Here is a 17,951-nt window from a genome sequence, read left to right as displayed (position 1 = left end):
TTTAATCCCCAAATCATGGATTGGCACAAAATGACAAAACAAAAACAAACAAAAAAAAACCTCACCTGATACACATATTCTTAGCTGAGGTCAAATAAAGCAATACTGACTTCTTGTTTCAGCTCTTATACTGTAAATTAGTATCCTTTATGCAATTTATTTAGAAACTTGTTTTTCCACATTTTTTTGTTCTGTTAATTGGTATTTTCTCTGCTTAAAATTGCTTCAAAAAGTAGTCCTGGGCAACTGTCTAATGTTCCTAAGGACAAGAAGTCTGAGATGTGCCTTAAGGAAAAAATACATATTTAAGATATACTTCACTCAGCCATGAGTTACAGTGCTGTTGGCCACAAATTCAAGGTTAATGAACTGGTTAGGGAGTTTTGTGACATTGAGCAAAAGTTCAAACATATATTTTATCTTTTTACTTTTTTCAATGATTTTTTATATATTTTTATGAGATCCTTTGTTGAAAGGTATCCTTCAAGGTACCATTATACTCTGCTAAACAAAATTTTTCCTACTACAGACAGTAAGCAGAGTAGGATCTTGTATTCTCTTTATTCTTGATTCAATTGTACGAATTAGTGATTTGGTCTATTGTAGAATATTGTCTATGAAAGCCTGATCTTTTCACATCTTTATCTGAGTACCTTCAATACATGAATCAGTTAATCTTAAAAAAAATTTTGTAGAAAGTAGAAAGTAGACCTAATGGCTAGTAGTTTTTGTTGGTAGCAAAATATTTTAAAGCAACAATATGACAGATTCTTTCACATATTAGGTAAAAAGTGCTATAATGATTTAATGTTTACTATTATTCATGTAGCCAAAAGCCTTTGGTGTTGAAAAATAGGATAATCATATCTTGTTATTTTATATATTTACGGGACAAGTGTTGTATCTTCTATAAAATTTAAATGAACCCCTTTTAAGTGACTGACTTATGAATTGGAATAGAACCTAGAAGTCTGTTTTAATCTAAAGATAGATTTCGAGGCTCAAAATGGGAAGGAACTGAAATAGTCATGGGCACAAGTAGGCCACAGCATACTATCAACATAAGGGTGCAAAAATGCTGTATAATATTCTGAAAGTGTACAATTAAAAGTTGACTGGTTCTATAGGAAAAATGATGAATAACAAATGGGAAGACTGAGTGTTGCAATGGTACTCATACTAAAAGATCCAGGGAAAGATCTCAGGAATATTGAGGAGAATCTTTATGGAAGATTATGGAAGAACATGCACAAAAAACACAAAGGACAAAATGGCACAGATGGCTTCTATTTTGGGATTGGAAGGAGAACCTACATCGATGAGATTATGTATTTTAATGTATCTTGTTATTTATCATCTGTGTAACCCTAGCACAACTGACCTTACCAAGAAGTGGGTGTGGTTCAAACAATGTGAAACCACCAGTATATTAGACTTAATAAATCTATAGTCTCCTAAGGTAACTGTATATTCTAAGGAGTTGGTAGTTTTTTAAATAATTAATTTTCAGTGTCACAATAATTAATTTATTTTACATCATATCTGTTACTATTGAATGAAGCATTCATTTACAATGTATAAATTTCTATATTCGATATAGTCCTTATGCCAATATCAGTACAACATGTTTACTCTCTTTTGAACATTTTTAAAATAATAATTATAAAGAATACCTTATGTTTACATAGTACTTTAGGATTCATCAAGTATTTTATTCACATTTATTTTATGAGGTAAGTAATAAAAATAATATCCTCATTTTACAGATGAAGAAACTGGAACTCCAAGAAGTAAAATGATTTACATAAGTAGTAAATGAGCCCAAGTGCTACATAAGATTTCTGTTTTTTCCATTATTATTCTTCTTGCACTTTCACTCCCAAGTTTTTTTCCTCAGTCTGACATTTAAGGTTCTTCATAATCCAATCAATTCCAGTTTTCCTGACCAACCTTATCTCCTGCTATCCATCCAGTATTTAAATTAGACATATCTCCTCCCAGTCTCCTTTGTCTGTCATGGTCTTTCCTACTTCTGTTTTCTATGTTCTATTTCCCTTCCTGAAATATGCTCTGAGTTTCCAAAAAATGTCAACTCAGGTCCCACTTCCTTTCAGTCCATATTTTCTTCTATTTATCATCTTTATTTTTAAAAAATCTATTCTAAAAATGTATTTGCTCTTAAGGAATAATTAAGGCTGGGATTAAGATAAGATATAGGGCATTGTCCCATAAAATCAAGATAGAGTGTCTTAGATCTTCTTAAATGACACCTTTACTACTTAACAGTTTTTATTTAGGGTCAATTCCTAGAGTAAAATATAGGTACTTTCTTCAAATACTTATACCACCAACAAATGTAAATATTTGAGAAGCAATGAGGTGCGATTGAATATTAAATATTGCCTCTTTTAGTGGAGAGCTTAGCACACATTGAGTGCTTTATAAATGATGTTTAACTAATTGATTTACCTGGGCAAATCACTTAAATTCCCTGGGCCTCAGTTTCTCCATCTATAAAATGGTGCAATTGGCCTGATAGCCTCTAAGGTCCCTTCTGACTCTAGAATTTTGACTCTTTAATGTTGTATTTTATTAGCCTCCTTGTTATTTCATTACTATAGATAGAGAGTATGTTTAAATATCTTAATTATAATACATGCATGAAAATAGACACAAATTTGGAGATAAATACATAGTTATATGAGAAAAGGTGAAAAAGCTGTAAAAAAAATTATCGCTAATAGCATGTATTGTGGATTAAATGTTTGGAATTAACTTCCCTTGATAGATTTCTTAGTTTAGCTATCTTTTAGAGAAAGTGACAAAATTGGCCCACTGGAGCAGAGTTATTTCAAGCATACATACAGAACCTGTGAAAACTCTTAGGAAAGTCTGAAGAAGAGGTGAGGTGAGGTTTGTTAATTGAAGTACAAGTTACAATCCAGTGAAAATGAGACTTTTTTGGAGTTCATTATTTAACATAATTATCTGCTATATCTATTCATAATATGACTATTAAAAAGATCAACAAACTATTCTAAGAGCCTAAAACAATCATTTTTACAAATGCTTTTATGTTCACAAATTTCACTTTTTGCTTTTTCTTTCTTACTTCCCTTTGTTCCTGTTCCCCTTGCATGTTGTGGTTGTTTCTGTTTTAAGAACAAAAGACAGATTTTTCAATTGCTTTTTGTTCTACCCCTTCCTAGCATTAAAAAAAAAAAATCTTTTCTTATATGGTACTATTGGGGTTTCATCTTCCAAAATGCCATTATTTTTAAATTAGCATCTTCATTCTCCTGTAACAAATGACTGAGCCATTACTAAATAGAAGAAGCTTTGTTGTTTTGCATTTAAATATAAAAATTAAAGACAAGTACTTGAACTATTCAATACATGACCTTCCATAAATAGTTCAGCTTTGTCCCTTCTCTATAACAAAAAGAAGTGGGGGGGGGGGGGAAGGTATAATACTATAAGTTAGGAGAGAAAGAACTTTGAAATCTCACTGGAAGCAAAGTATGCTTTTATTTTTTAATTGAACCTTTTCTGTTTGTGATGCTAAAAATTGGTGTGCTGTCATAAATAACTTAAAGTAAAATAATAGTTCTTTGTGAAACTTGCTCCCATTTTAAAGATTTCTTTGGGGTTTTTTTCCTACCTACACAGCAAACATTGTTGAACATCTTTGTTTTTCCCTTTTGATAATAATGGTATGTTGTATTTATGTAATTCTTTTCTTGAAGAGATTACAAGCATCTTTATAGCTTCTTTTTGTCACAAATTACTTATGGAAATGCGATTGTTTTGTGTTCATACAGAAGCTGGAGGCAAAAAACTAAGGAGTACTGTCCAGAGGAGTACAGAAACTGGTCTGGCAGTAGAAATGAGAAACTGGATGACTCGACAGGCAAGCCGCGAATCTACAGATGGCAGCATGAACAGCTATAGCTCTGAAGGAAAGTGAGTGAATAGTGTGAGCAAGGATAGGATTGTCTTGTCTGCCTCCAATTGCAGGAACCATTTTCTCTCAGCCTTTGTGCTTGTTAATTGAGGATTTATTAACTTGCTCTGAAATTCAATTTTATTATCCTTTTCATATGCTGATAACTTGTGCTTTGAACCTTGTACTTCAGTTGCTATCATTTAGTTAGCCAGATATAATTGTTTTTTTAGAAGAGAGCATTTACTAAACTTTTATAATAAGAATAGTTGGTAGAAATATCCTTGCTCTTCTTCCTCCAAAAAATCTGTGACATATTCTGTTATCCTGGCATTTTAGAATTATTGGAATTCTTAAATTTTTCCTATTCACTGATTAATAGTCAACTAAATATATCATTCAAAAAGAAATGGCAAAACATTCCTCTGTTAGTATTTCTTTTAAACAAACCTGTCATTAATGGAAGTACTTAGTGAAAAAGACTAATAATAATAGGCAACATTTATATATATAGCATTTTAAAGATGATAAAACGCTTCCTTTACTTTATATCTTCATTTAAGTCTCTTATTGGACTTATGAAGTCAGAAGTATTATTACTTCCACTTTTTCAGATAAGAAAACTGAAATTAAGTAAATAAAATTATTCACCAGCAATCAGCAAGTGTTGGTGGTCAGATTCCAGCCCAAATTTTTCCCTATTCTTAGTCTGCTCATTTTTCCTTTTTGTTGTGCTCCTTTGCACATTGAATACCTTTAAGCTTTTTTTGCAATATTGTTATTAGCAAGTTAAAAGTCAATAAAATTGTCAATGGGTGTTGGTATAAAATGAGAGTAGGATTTTAATAAAGGAAAGTGAAATTCAATAATCTTCCTGTAGCATCATAATCAATAGAAGAAGCAAAAATATAGTTGGCTAACACACTGATGAAGTTATACAATATGATAATGAAATTTGGGAAGAGTTGGACAGTTTAGATTAGACATGTAAAATACTAGCTCACTGAAAAATTACAGCCTATGATTAAAAGTTTGAATTGACTAGATGAATGGACTCAGCACAAACATACATAGAACTCTGAATATATTCCAAAGGTTTTGTAAAAGCATAGGGTTACCTGGATAAAGACTTTTAAGGTAAGAATTGAATAGAAAGCCTAAAGAAATGAAGGCCTTAAAGTCTGGGAAAGAAAAGACAGAGGAATAGAATAGTCTTCAGTGAACAATACTTACACTCTAAACAAAGTGTTGCCAAAAAAAGTTATGTATTGAGTAAATTAAAATTATAAATATAGAGTCTCATTTCTGAGTTTTTAAAAGTCAGCTTCTCAAATGCAAAATGGGAGAGGTATTACTAGATAATTGTTCATCAAAAAAAAAAAATGGAGGTTTTAATAGACTGTATAATCAGAATTATTTAGCATTGTATTATACTAGCCAAGAAAGTGAATGTACTCTTAAACTCCATAAAGGAAACATAGTGTCCCAAAATAAGGAGATAATAATCCCACTTACACTGTTCTGGTAAGATCAGATGTGACATAGTGTGTTAAGTTCTGCATTATACATTTTAAGAAGGATGTTGGTAAGCTAGAAATTATCCAGAAAAAAGAAAAAAATAATAGTGAAAGACAAGTTCATTCCATATGAAAATCAGTTGAATAAACTGAAGATATTAACTCTAGTAAATAAAAGATTTAGGGGAGATATAATATACTTGTGTTCATTTATTTGAAGAGATATGTGAAAAACAGTTTAGACTTGTTCTGCTTGATCTCAATGGACAGAAGAACAAAGGGAAGTTGCAGAGAAGAAAATATGAATTTGATGCACTTTTTGAATAATTAAAATTGTCAAAAATTGGAATGGACTACCTTGTGAAAGCAATGAATATCTCACCTCATGAGACATTTTCAAACAAAGGCTAAAAAACATATTTGATGGCTATTTGTCATGAGGATTCATTTTCAGATATTGGGCTGAATTAGGGTAATGTGTGATTTATCAGTGCATTCTATGTTTGTAGCTACAATAGATACTGTAGGGCATATAAACAAATAAAAAACATATTCCATCCCTATATATATCTTATAAGCTATTAGATTATAAACTATCTAGGAAGATGAGACAGCCACATTTTTAAAAAAGTAACCAATGGTACCAGCTTGCCTATGATATGTCAACTAAGTCATAACAGACAGTGATTATTTTAGGAGTTTCAAAGAGAATCATATTTAAAAAACAAACAAACAAACAAAAAACCCCAACCTGTCTGACTTTGAATAAAAGAATAGGGATTTAACCTTGATATATATGTTTTTCCTTTTAGTTTGATTTTCCCTGGTGTTCGATTGGCCTCAGATAGCCAGTTCAGTGATTTTCTGGATGGCCTTGGTCCAGCTCAGTTAGTTGGGCGTCAAACATTGGCCACACCAGCTATGGGTGAGTATTCCTATTATGTGATTATATAGAGGTAAATGATAATGTTATTCTAAGTCATATTCTCTTCATTTTCAAAAAAATCTTTAGGAAATTTTTTAAATTTCATATTTTTTGAAATGTTTTAGAGTTGAGCAAAAATGTTTATCATTTAAAAGTATATACTTGTTTATTGCATTGTTTTTAGACAAGAAATCCATGACATAAAAATTTGAACCAATGTCCAGAAGTTTATTGGCAAATGCCAAATTAAACAGTGATCCTTTAAGAGATCTGGATGTAAAGCTCTCTGATTATTTTTGGATGCTAATGCCCTTTTAAAAAATTCCCTTAGGTGACATTCAAGTTGGAATGATGGACAAAAAGGGACAATTGGAGGTAGAAATAATTCGGGCCCGTGGCCTTGTTGTAAAACCAGGTTCAAAAACACTGCCAGGTAAGGACTGAAGAGCATTTCTACTTTTAGACTCTTTGAAGATTTATTTATCTTTGTATAGCACTCTCCACATGTCTCATCTACTACTTCCTATTTTAAAGAGTTTGTTTTCATTGAACAACTGAAAAATGCCCATTGTTTTTAAGACTTCTGTTCAGTTACTTACTCTATATATTTAAACTAAATAGAGGCAAAAATGAAAACTGATAAAATCCATAATACATTTTGAAATTCAGTTCAACAGAGTAAAAGGACAATGAAAATAAAAATCTTGCCTTCTAGAAGTTTACGATTTAAAAGGAAAATGACATATTCAAATTACATATGGTAGAATAAGATTATGCAAAGGTCTAGGCAAATGTTTTGGTAAGCACAAAAACGTCTAGACAAAACTCTCTTAGTTACTTTAAGCTAGGAAAATCAGAGAACACTACTGGAAAAGATAATAAATGAGTTAGATGGGAAGATAAAGGAAAACTTTCAACGCAAATGAGGAAGAATCATTTCTAGGCATGAGGGAATGATGAAAACAAAGGCACAGAGCTTAAAGAGAGGTAGATTAAAAGGGAACATTGTTAACAATCAAATGTGACTATACTAAAGAGCATATGAAGGAAAGAAGTGTGAGTAAAATTGGAAAGGACATTTGGAAACATTATGCCAGGATTTAGGATTTTGTTCTATTTAATAGGCAGTGAAGTAAGTTTCTAAATCTGAATTCACAAAAATGAACCACACAAGTATGGAATTCAAAGGAGGCTTGACTGGATAAGGAGCCGCAAAAACAAACAAACAAAAAAACACCAGGATACTTTATTGTCAAGTCAGTATGGATTAATGTGGTATTGGCAGCAAAACAGCTGGTGTGATCTTAAATTCATTTGTAGAAGTACATCATCTGCTAATGGAGTGGGCTGGGCTCCACTGTCAGATAAGGAACAGGTAAATGTTTTAGGGATGTTTAAACTGGAGGAGAAGCCTACCGTGGAGCAAACTATTAGGATGGAGGTAAGGAAACCAGCATTTATTAAATGTTTACTATGTGCAGGGCACTGTGCTAAATATTTAACAAATATTATCGGATATGATACAACTGTGTGGCATAGATGCTATTATTAGGAAACTAAGACAGAAAAAAGAATGTGTCTTTTCCAGGATCACTTCACTACTAACTATCTGAGGTAGCATTTGAATCTAAGTCTTCCTGATTGAGTTTGTACAGCACATCATCCAAGGCTTCAACTAGTTGTTTTTAACCATCTTCTAACATTACAATGGCTGTCATTTGGAGGTCACAAAAGTAGTTGCTGTTGTTGTTCAATCATTTTTCAGCCATGTCTACACTTCATGAACCCGTTTGGGATTTTCTTGGCAAAAATATTGGAGTGGTTTGTCATTCCTTTTCCAGCTCATTTTATACATTAGGAAATTTGAGGCAAATAGGTTAAGCAACTTGTCCAAGACTCACAGCTAGCAAGTATCTGAAGCCACATTTAAATTCAGGAAGATCAGTCCTTGACTCCAGACCCTGCACTAGACCATTTCAGTAAGTAGTGAGTCAATGAATTGAATCCTTATGGGAGGATATTCCTGTTAAATGTGGGGTGACTTATGTTCTTTGCAACTTTGAAATGATTAGAGAGAATATTTGGGCATTCTTATGAAGGATACGTTGGAGAAGGAAGAGACTAAAAATAAGAAGACCAATTTGAAAGATATAAAAATTCACGTAGGAGTTAATAAAAACTTGAATTAAAGTGTTTGCAGTAGTAATGTAAAGAAGGGCACAGATGTGAAAATAATATCAGTAAAAAAAATAGAATTTATAAAATTTTAAATATGGGGGATAAGAAGCAGTTTTGGAGTCTGTAGTTCTGGGAGGACAGGATGAAGTGAGACATAGTATACAGGTAGAATAATTTGCCTTGGCAAGAAGAACATATACCTCTTCATGTGAAACAAGAGTGAAAGGGACAACTAGGTGGTATAGTGGATAGAACACCAGCCCTGAAGTCAGGAGGAGCTGAGTTCAAATTTGATCTCAGACACTTAACACTTCCTAGCTGTGTGACCCTGGGCAAGTCGCTTAACCCCAATTGCCTCAACAACACCAAAAAAAGTGAAGCAACAGAAATATCTAATTTAAAGAGTGGAGAAAGGATTCCACAGCAAATAGCCTTAATTTTTTCAGCAAAATATGAGTCAAAATTCTCAAGTTCTATTTATATCTTGGCAGTTTGTTGAAATGTGTAATTGGACCTCTGGGCTATATTAAGGCTGAAAACATAGATTATTTAATTTATATTTTGTCATACTATATGTGAAAAGACCAGTTTCTTATTAATTAGTGCTCTGAAGAAATTCCCCTATTAAGTTCATTAAGAGCTTGATTTTATAATGAAGGAAACATATGAGCCTCATAAATACATTAAGCATATGTCTGATCTGAATGCTATACTAAAAATGTCTCTTTTTGTATTTGGGAAAAACAAATACAAAAATTCTTTTGTGAAAATATTTACTTACAGCACTTTTAGTACTTCAATATCACTGTAATATTAAAGTGTTTATTATTATGCATAAACTACATTATCAAACTGAAGAAGTAATGATATCTCCAGTGAAAGACATGAACTTTTTAACAATGATACTATGTCAGAGAGTAGAAGATTTTTCACTCTCTGACATAGGATCTTAAACCTTTTATTAGTCTTTAAATTTTTTATTGTTATACAGTATTTATTAAATAGCCTTTCTAAAATTATTTGACTTGTGCTATACTTTTGTTATTTTTTCCCCATGGATGAAAAAGGTTTTATTGTCATAAAGAAAAAATAAATTTATAGAATTCACATTTTTTGTGTGCCTCATCCAAAATTTAATTTAAACATTATCATTCATCTTTTGCTTAAAGACTATATGCACATAAAATATAAAGCAAGATAATTTTGGGATAGGTGGGAAATGTAGTTAATTCTAAACTTATTGTGTTAATTAGGCATTTATTTAAAACAAAACAAAACAAAACAACAACAACAACAACAACAACAAAAACAGGTTGTTCAAGGCTGTAGGGTCAAACTCAAATAGAAACAGATCCCAAGAACTGCATAGTGACTTATAAAACCTCAAGTTAATATTATCTAAATTGTAGGTTGTCTTTTTTTTTTTTTAATTTCTTTATTAAACATTTCCATCTGCTGTCCAATAATCCACTTCCCATATTTCTGGTATAAAACATCATACTTGAAATGAAATGTATTTCTTGTACACATTATGTAATATTCAATTTTAAAAACTTGGTTAATAAGTTTTTCAAATTTCTGTACTAAGGTATCAAATCAGTACCCAATTCAGAAACAGTGTATACACCAAAATATAATCATTTGATTTGATTTTTCAATTTTTACCCAGCTGTTTTAGGATTTTGTGTTCAGAATTGTAGCTTTTGATTATAGTCTCATGGTCTTGAGTTCTTTCAACATCTGGTTTGGCTCTTGCTTACAAACATGCACACATACTCCACACACACACACACACACACACACACACACACACACACACACACACACAAACAATACCTCTCCACCCCTCAAAGTTTGGATCATTCAATACGAATAGCTCTTTACTTCTTTTCCCTTCTTTTTACTTTCTCAGCACCGTACGTAAAGGTGTATCTCTTAGATAATGGAGTCTGCATAGCCAAAAAGAAAACAAAAGTGGCAAGAAAGACACTGGAACCACTTTACCAACAACTGTTGTCATTTGATGAAAGCCCACAGGGAAAGGTTTTACAGGTATTTACTGAATTTTTCCCTTTTTATATAGAAAAGTACTTTTCCAGAGTAGCCCATCATAGACTATCTCTCTTATCACATTCCTTTCTTTTCCTATTTCTGGAAATAATTTAAACTGTGTCTCAAGGTTATGGGCAGTGCTCTTAAGCTTAAAAATATTCTCCTTTGAGGAGACTAAATGTGTGAACTTTATTTCAAATATAAATTTAATTTCACTAGAATATTTTCAATATAAATTTTATTACACAGTTACAAAATTAACTTTCCTAATTTATCATTGTATTATAGCAATAGAATGATTAAATATACTACTTATTAAATACAGCTATTTATATTGTTTAAATATCATAACCACAGTGCATTTTAGCTTATAAACTATTATCACTTATTTATTCATACTAAAGTTTTTCTCCTTTCTGCTTTTCCAACAGATCATTGTTTGGGGAGATTATGGACGAATGGATCATAAATCCTTTATGGGAGTGGCCCAGATACTTTTAGATGAATTGGAGTTGTCTAATATGGTGATTGGATGGTTCAAACTGTTCCCCCCTTCTTCCCTAGTAGATCCAACTTTGGCCCCTCTGACTAGAAGAGCTTCCCAATCGTCTCTGGAAAGTTCAACGGGACCTTCTTATGCTCGTTCATAGCATCTGTAAAACTGTCATAGCAACCAGCGTTACAAAAAAAAAAAAAAAAAAAAAAAAATACAGGTCGCAAACCCTGGTAACACTGCATGCTTACTGTTGTGTCTCCTGAGCCTATTTCTAGGGATACAAAGCGATCCTGTGTTCTCAGAGGAAGCTGCACACATTGTGCCCTAAAGAAGGCCCTCAGGTGAAGGAGTGGAGCTATGAAGAACTAATGGGTTTGGAGTTCAGTGACACTCATTTTTTGGTACAATATGAAGCCATGGATTAATACGAATCTGTCTCATGCAACAAACATCCTTTTCAATGACATCTTTATTTTCTTGATCCTTTTAAAAAAAATTTGTTTTCTCTAACATGTTCCTTTCACCTCCCTTCCTCCCCACCCAAAAAGCCTAGTTATGCCACAGAAATGGAGCTATGTGACCATAAAGCCATTACAAGTCAATAGGGTAGTAAGAAATATGAGGTGACAAGCAGGAGACCAAAGATATGGTCAGAAAAAAAAAATCAGACCTCCTATGGAAACTGAAGATGGAAATGAAGCACAGCACACATTGGCAGTTTCCAAGATGAGCAGTGGCAGACCTCTAGCTCCACCTGTCGTTTCAGTAAAAGCCAAGATGTGATAGACTGAAAAACAAATTCTGTGGCTATACTGTACTGTATGAATTTAAAGAAACTTTTTTTGCATGGACACAGTTTAGCTGAACACTTCAAATTATTTTCTTGGGGCTGCAACTTGCAAAAAAAAAAAAGAATAAAATCAGCCATTTTCAACAATTTATATTATTTTTTAAAAAAAAATTTCACTAGTGCATGGTTTTAAAAGGGAGAGAATGCAACAGGGTGATACAAAGACACACCACGTTTATCATTCTTTAATCATGGTCTGTGTTTTGCAGACATCAAAAATGACAATACTTTCTAGAAAAATACTGAAATTCTTTATGTGACAAGTGTAATATATTCAATTTATTTAAATGTAAAAGATAAAAGCCTTGTAAAGTTCAACATTATGTGCAAATTGTATACATCTTTCTTTCTCTTCTCTATCTCTTCTTCTTCTGTCTCTCATGATTTCCACTCTCCCACTCCCACTTACCAGGATGATCACTATACTTTAAAACTGCTATTTTGACTTAATATTCTCATATGCCCCATCTTTGATTTAGGATTGCAGATCATTCTGCATTTCTGAATACTTTGAGAAAAAAGAGTACTTTTAAGAGCTTTCATTATTTCCAGCATGTTGAAAAGAATTTTGCAACATGGCTTGGGAGTACATTAAAGTAAGTCAGCATGTATTTGATAAAGAAGATATTTGAACTTTTTGCAGTTTATTGTACAGTGCATGGTAACTTATTTTTATTTTTTCTCACCTTCAAATTGAATTCTACAACAAAATCCTGGAGTCATGTGGCCATTGTGTGATGTCTTTAATAAAACTGTTTTCAGCACCAGTGTCTTTCATCCAGGGATTGAAGTATTATTTCTAGAAGGTCTTAACTATTTTTTTAAATGAAAAATTAATTTATTTTACTGGTTTCCATTTATTCTGAATAGTCATACAGTGCTAAATAATCTTCAAAAACTAAAAAAGATTATTTATTTTTGTTCTATGAAACTCACTTCTTTATAAAGTATACTTCTAAGGAAAACTTCATGGTACACAAAAACCTGCTGGGGAAAATGTCAGAAAAAAACTTCATGTATATTTTCTAATTGGTCTGAAGAAAGTTGAATGTGTTTGTTTGTTCATTGATGCCATTACCAATTGTCTCAAAGTAAAATCCTAGTGAATCAAAACCCCTGATTTCAATTTAAGCAGCAATTATTAACATTGTAAAGGAAGAAGAGGGGCATGCTGCTTGCTGCAAGTTCAAACTTGTGATCAATTCTATTGTTTGAAGGAAATAAGATTAGCTAACATCTAAAAGCTCATCTGTACTGGTCCATAACATACCATAGATAAATCAAAATATCTTGCAATATTTTTGAAAGTCTTCAGAGCATTCATTTACTTAAGGCCATGCACATAGCATTTTGGATTTTTTTTTTCCAAAAATAAAATGCTGCCCATTAAAATAAAAAGTCTTACCTGATAGGGTGCAGAAGTTACAAGGAGTATCACTAAAAATGCCTTCTTTATGTGGTGCAATATGAAATTCACCAAGACTATGTCTTGACATTCTGAGATGTACAATGGATCGATATTAAGTTGTTGAAGAAATCAATTAACCTATGTATATTGAAATAATTTAGATGCCTATGTACCAGCAACAATTGATTAAAGAGACATACAGTCCATACTATCCATTAGAATTAAAAAAAAAAAAAAGTTACCATTTTCCTGATACTGAGATGCAGTCAAATAATCTTTTGTGCATATTCCTATATAAATTATTTCTAATTTTAATAAGAAGGACATGACATATGGAATATTTGTACATATTTGTCATTATGCAGTATTTATTTAAAAGTTGATGTATTTTTTTTAATTTTCATGTCTGCAATTCTACCTATGATTTAGCCATGTAAATAGCACTATTCCAGTGACCATTGCTGTCTTGTACATAATATGTTTTAAACATAAAGGGAATCCCAGTTGGAATAAAAGGGCAGATAAGGCCTATACTGAACGCCAACTAATGTAAATCAAATTCATTCTGGTAATGGTAATTAACACTTTAAATAAAACATTTTCTTTACAGAAGTGTATGATATGCTTTTCTCCCACCTTTCCTTTATTTCTTCTATATTTCAATGGATCTGGTGCAGGTTTTCCCTAGCATTAATGCCCAAAGTTAAAAAAACTTCCCCAAAGCCTTTATTTTTTATACTTTTAGCAAGAGAAATGGATTTCTAAATCAACAATCATGTGTTGAGTGTTAGGTGATTAGCTTTTATATTATAAAGTCATTACTATTCAAGTTTTTGAAGAGCCTTTGCCTTCAGATGGATTTTGTGACAGGATGATAAAGATTTGAAACAATCCACAATCCTCAAGAACAATGGAATTGTTCAAAATTGCTTTGCCAAAGTGCACAGTTGTTCTGGACATGAAACTGGTAAAAAAAAAAAAAAAAAAAAAAAAAAAAAAACTATTGTTAATATCTCTCAGGTTCATGTTTCAATCCAAATAAAGGAATCTGATGTTTACATTGTAGTGCTACTATTCTGACTTTGAAGATATATATCCTGTTCTGCTACATAAACAGACCTGCCAGCCTGGTATATTTTCTTTTTATGATTATGAGGCTTTGGGTAACTTTCTTTTACTTTAACCTGTGTTTCTCAAAATAGGGAATGGCACTGTCAAGAAAGTGTGGTAATGGGAGAAATCTCACAAAGACCAAAACTGATGTAACAATTCTACCATCAGTTCAGACAACTTTGGGTCTAGATGAATAGACCAAGTTGGCTTCTAAGTTGTCTAGTTCTTATACCTTCATTCTTTTCACTTTTTAGACTACAATGTAATTTTCAAAAGGAAACAAACTTTCCATCTATGGTGATAGTGGTGGTCTTTCCACCTAAATTCCCCTGTGAGAATGGATGTAAGTGCAAACTTTTTTTTCCTATCTCTGAAACAATTTTTTTTAAGGCTTTTCCCTCTGTGTTGTATTTTTGGTACTGTAATTGTATATATTACTTTTTTGTCTATGTTCATTTTTCTCTATATCACTGCATTTGAGTCTTATGCTTCTCTGAATTATTTATATAAGGAATTTCCTTATATCCCAGTTATATTCCATTACATTCCTGTACCATAATTTATTCTTCAATTTTCCAACTATTGGGAACATATTTTGTTTCCAGATTTTTACTGTCACAAATAATGATACTATGAACAGTCTTATATATGTGAAACTTTTCTTTTCATCAATAACCTACTTGAGAGCCAAGCTACCCTTTCTCCCTAAGATCAAAATTCTGAAACTGCCTTTAACTCATCTGTGACCAAATCTGAATATTTCTCCATTCTTAGAAACAACACTTCTTTCCATTTCAAAGATCATACACATCAGCAAATTTATTTTTCTTTTATTTTCAACACATATTCCTTGCATGGCAATGCTGATTTATTCATTGGCTCATACAGCCTTATACCCATATAGCCTTTAATTATTTTGTGACCTACCCCCCAAAATTCATCATACTTGTTCTCAAATGCTACATTGACTCTTTTTATAAGATTCAGATCATGATACGCCTCCCTTAATCTTTTCTAATCTCATTCTTATCTTCCTTACTTCATGTTTCTTTAACCAACTATTAGTTAATTTTGTTAGCTAATTTGTGATACATTTATATTTAATATGTATATGCATATACATATTAATAGGAATAAACATGTATTCTACACAAAGATTGACCCATGGCTTATCCAAGTCATTGGTTAAAAATGTAAAACAGTACAGATACAAGCAAAGATTCCCTCAGAAGACTTCCTTCTAAGTTAATATTGAGCTAAAAATGACTACTTTTTGAATATGATCATTCAATCAATTTGAAATCCACCTATAGGTTACAATAAAAATTGTAACCAGGAATGAACACACATTTTTGTGTTTAATGAAGCTAAAATAGAAAACATCTGGAATTTTGATTAATGAAAGATTAATTGGTTAATTTAATTAATGAATAATTGATTAATGAAAATCCTAAAAGTAATCATAAAAAATCAAATTTGACTGAAAACAACTAAACAAACAAACAAACAAAAAAGTAAGATATAGGTTTAGCCATTAATACCTCATTGAGATTATTAGGGACATCTTTGGGGTTTCATTCATTCCAATTGAATAATTGTGTTGACCAATACCCTGAACTTTAATATTGATCAACCTATTCATACCTTATTGAAAGTGGGGAAATTAAACCTCAGCTTTTAGAATTATTTAATTCGATCATATCTGAACTGAATCCTAAAACTAGAAGTATAAAAAAGAATGCTAGAAATGCCAGAGTTAATTCTCTTATGGGAATTGGAGGAGGAGAACCAAGGCAGGGCTAAGAGCTAGTCGAGTAGGTTTGAGCAAAAGAGCCTCTCCACTGTATGAATAAACCTTAAGAGTAGATGACAAGGCATATTGAAGTTGGATGTAAAGTTAGATTCTCAGACAAAAACCTTTATTAAGTACTAGTATTAGGTACTTTCATGTGACAGGCTTGGTGGTAAGTGCCAGGGATATAAAAAAGAGGCAAAATATAGTCCTGGCTCTCAAGGAATTCATAGTCTAATAGGAGAGGTAACAAACAAGCTGTGCACAAACAGCTATGTATAGCATAAATAATGAAGGAAGGGAAGACACAATAATTAAGAGAAAGAAAGAATATGGGATTTTAAATGGGACTTGAGAGAAGTCAGGGGAGGGATAGGAGAAGGAAGAACATTTCGGGCATGAGAGATGGCCAGAGAAAATGCCCAGAACCAAGAGGTGATTATTTATGAAAAAGAAAACCAGTATTAATGAAGGGTATAAATCAGGGAGTAAGATATAAGAAGACTGGGAAGGTAGGAAGGGCCAGGTTATGAAAAATTTTGAATTCTAAAAGGACGATTTTGTATTTGATTTTAGAAATGATAAACCACTGGAATTTTTTGATGGGGAAGGGGTGATATTGTCAGACCTGTGCTTTAGGCTGAATGAAAGATGGATTATGGTGAGTATGGACAAATACATTTGCCCCTCATCTATTGCTAAGAATAATTAAAACAGTGCAGGGATAATGGGAATGAGGTTGCCTATCCCTCTAGCAACTCCAAATTTTATTTCCCCTCAAGGAATAACCCAAATTCTTAGAATAATGCTAGTCAGATAAGACTCATCAAAGGCATGTGTTGTTCTCTTGGATAGAAATTAATTTCACAGCTGGAAGAAACCTTTGAAACCACTGGAATTTTTTGATGGGGAAGGGGTGATATTGTCAGACCTGTGCTTTAGGCTGAATGAAAGATGGATTATGGTGAGTATGGACAAATACATTTGCCCCTCATCTATTGCTAAGAATAATTAAAACAGTGCAGGGATAATGGGAATGAGGTTGCCTGTCCCTCTAGCAACTCCAAATTTTATTTCCCCTCAAGGAATAACCCAAATTCTTAGAATAATGCTAGTCAGATAAGACTCATCAAAGGCATGTGTTGTTCTCTTGGATAGAAATTAATTTCACAGCTGGAAGAAACCTTTGAAGCCATCTAGACAGTCCAACTCCATATTTTATAGAGATTAAACATCAGAGATAAAATACGAACCTGAGTCTTCAGATACCAAAGCCAATGCTTTTTTCCATTGATGCATCCCTAGAAAGATTACCTAGAATGGGAGGAATTGACTGTTTAATAAAGCCCAAATTTGTGTATCTTTCAGAGAAAGTTCAAATCCTGTTGTGGCACTCTGATTCTGGATTAAGTTCCTTGAGGAGGAGAGAGGGACCTGCCAGAAAAGAATGAAGGATTATATTCATTGTCCTGAACTCCTATGACTCCTTAGTGCTTTTTGCATTCTTTCTCTAAGGCACAATAAAATTTATATCATATATAGTACATATTGTTAGTACAGGGTTTGGGAATCTTTTATTCATGATTGTAAAATAAATTCTCTGAACATTAATCCCCCGCTTTTTCAAATAAAGAAAATATTATTGAGGTCTGTTTTCCAAACTCTTCTTTGAGTCAA

The 17,951-nt window shown here is 32.3% G+C and overlaps 1 protein-coding gene across 49 annotated transcripts in view; it reads left to right on the top strand.

Moving 5' to 3' along the window:
* The window catches only part of RIMS2 (regulating synaptic membrane exocytosis 2), a 780,681-nt gene extending 766,700 nt beyond the window's left edge, over window positions 1-13,981 (top strand). For all 49 annotated transcript variants that reach the window (XM_074267248.1, XM_074267268.1, XM_074267279.1 and 46 more), the window contains 5 exons: window positions 3,822-3,963; window positions 6,273-6,385; window positions 6,717-6,818; window positions 10,476-10,615; window positions 11,047-13,981. In XM_074267248.1, the coding sequence (XP_074123349.1) occupies window positions 3,822-3,963; window positions 6,273-6,385; window positions 6,717-6,818; window positions 10,476-10,615; window positions 11,047-11,265 (716 nt within the window). In that variant the 3' untranslated portion in view covers window positions 11,266-13,981. The remainder of the gene's footprint in view (window positions 1-3,821; window positions 3,964-6,272; window positions 6,386-6,716; window positions 6,819-10,475; window positions 10,616-11,046) is intronic.
* The last annotated feature ends 3,970 nt before the right edge of the window (window positions 13,982-17,951 follow it).

The sequence above is a fragment of the Sminthopsis crassicaudata genome, chromosome 1 (assembly GCF_048593235.1).
Source record: "Sminthopsis crassicaudata isolate SCR6 chromosome 1, ASM4859323v1, whole genome shotgun sequence".
Taxonomy (NCBI): Eukaryota; Metazoa; Chordata; class Mammalia; order Dasyuromorphia; family Dasyuridae; genus Sminthopsis; species Sminthopsis crassicaudata.
This window is presented reverse-complemented; position numbering and strand designations above follow the sequence as displayed.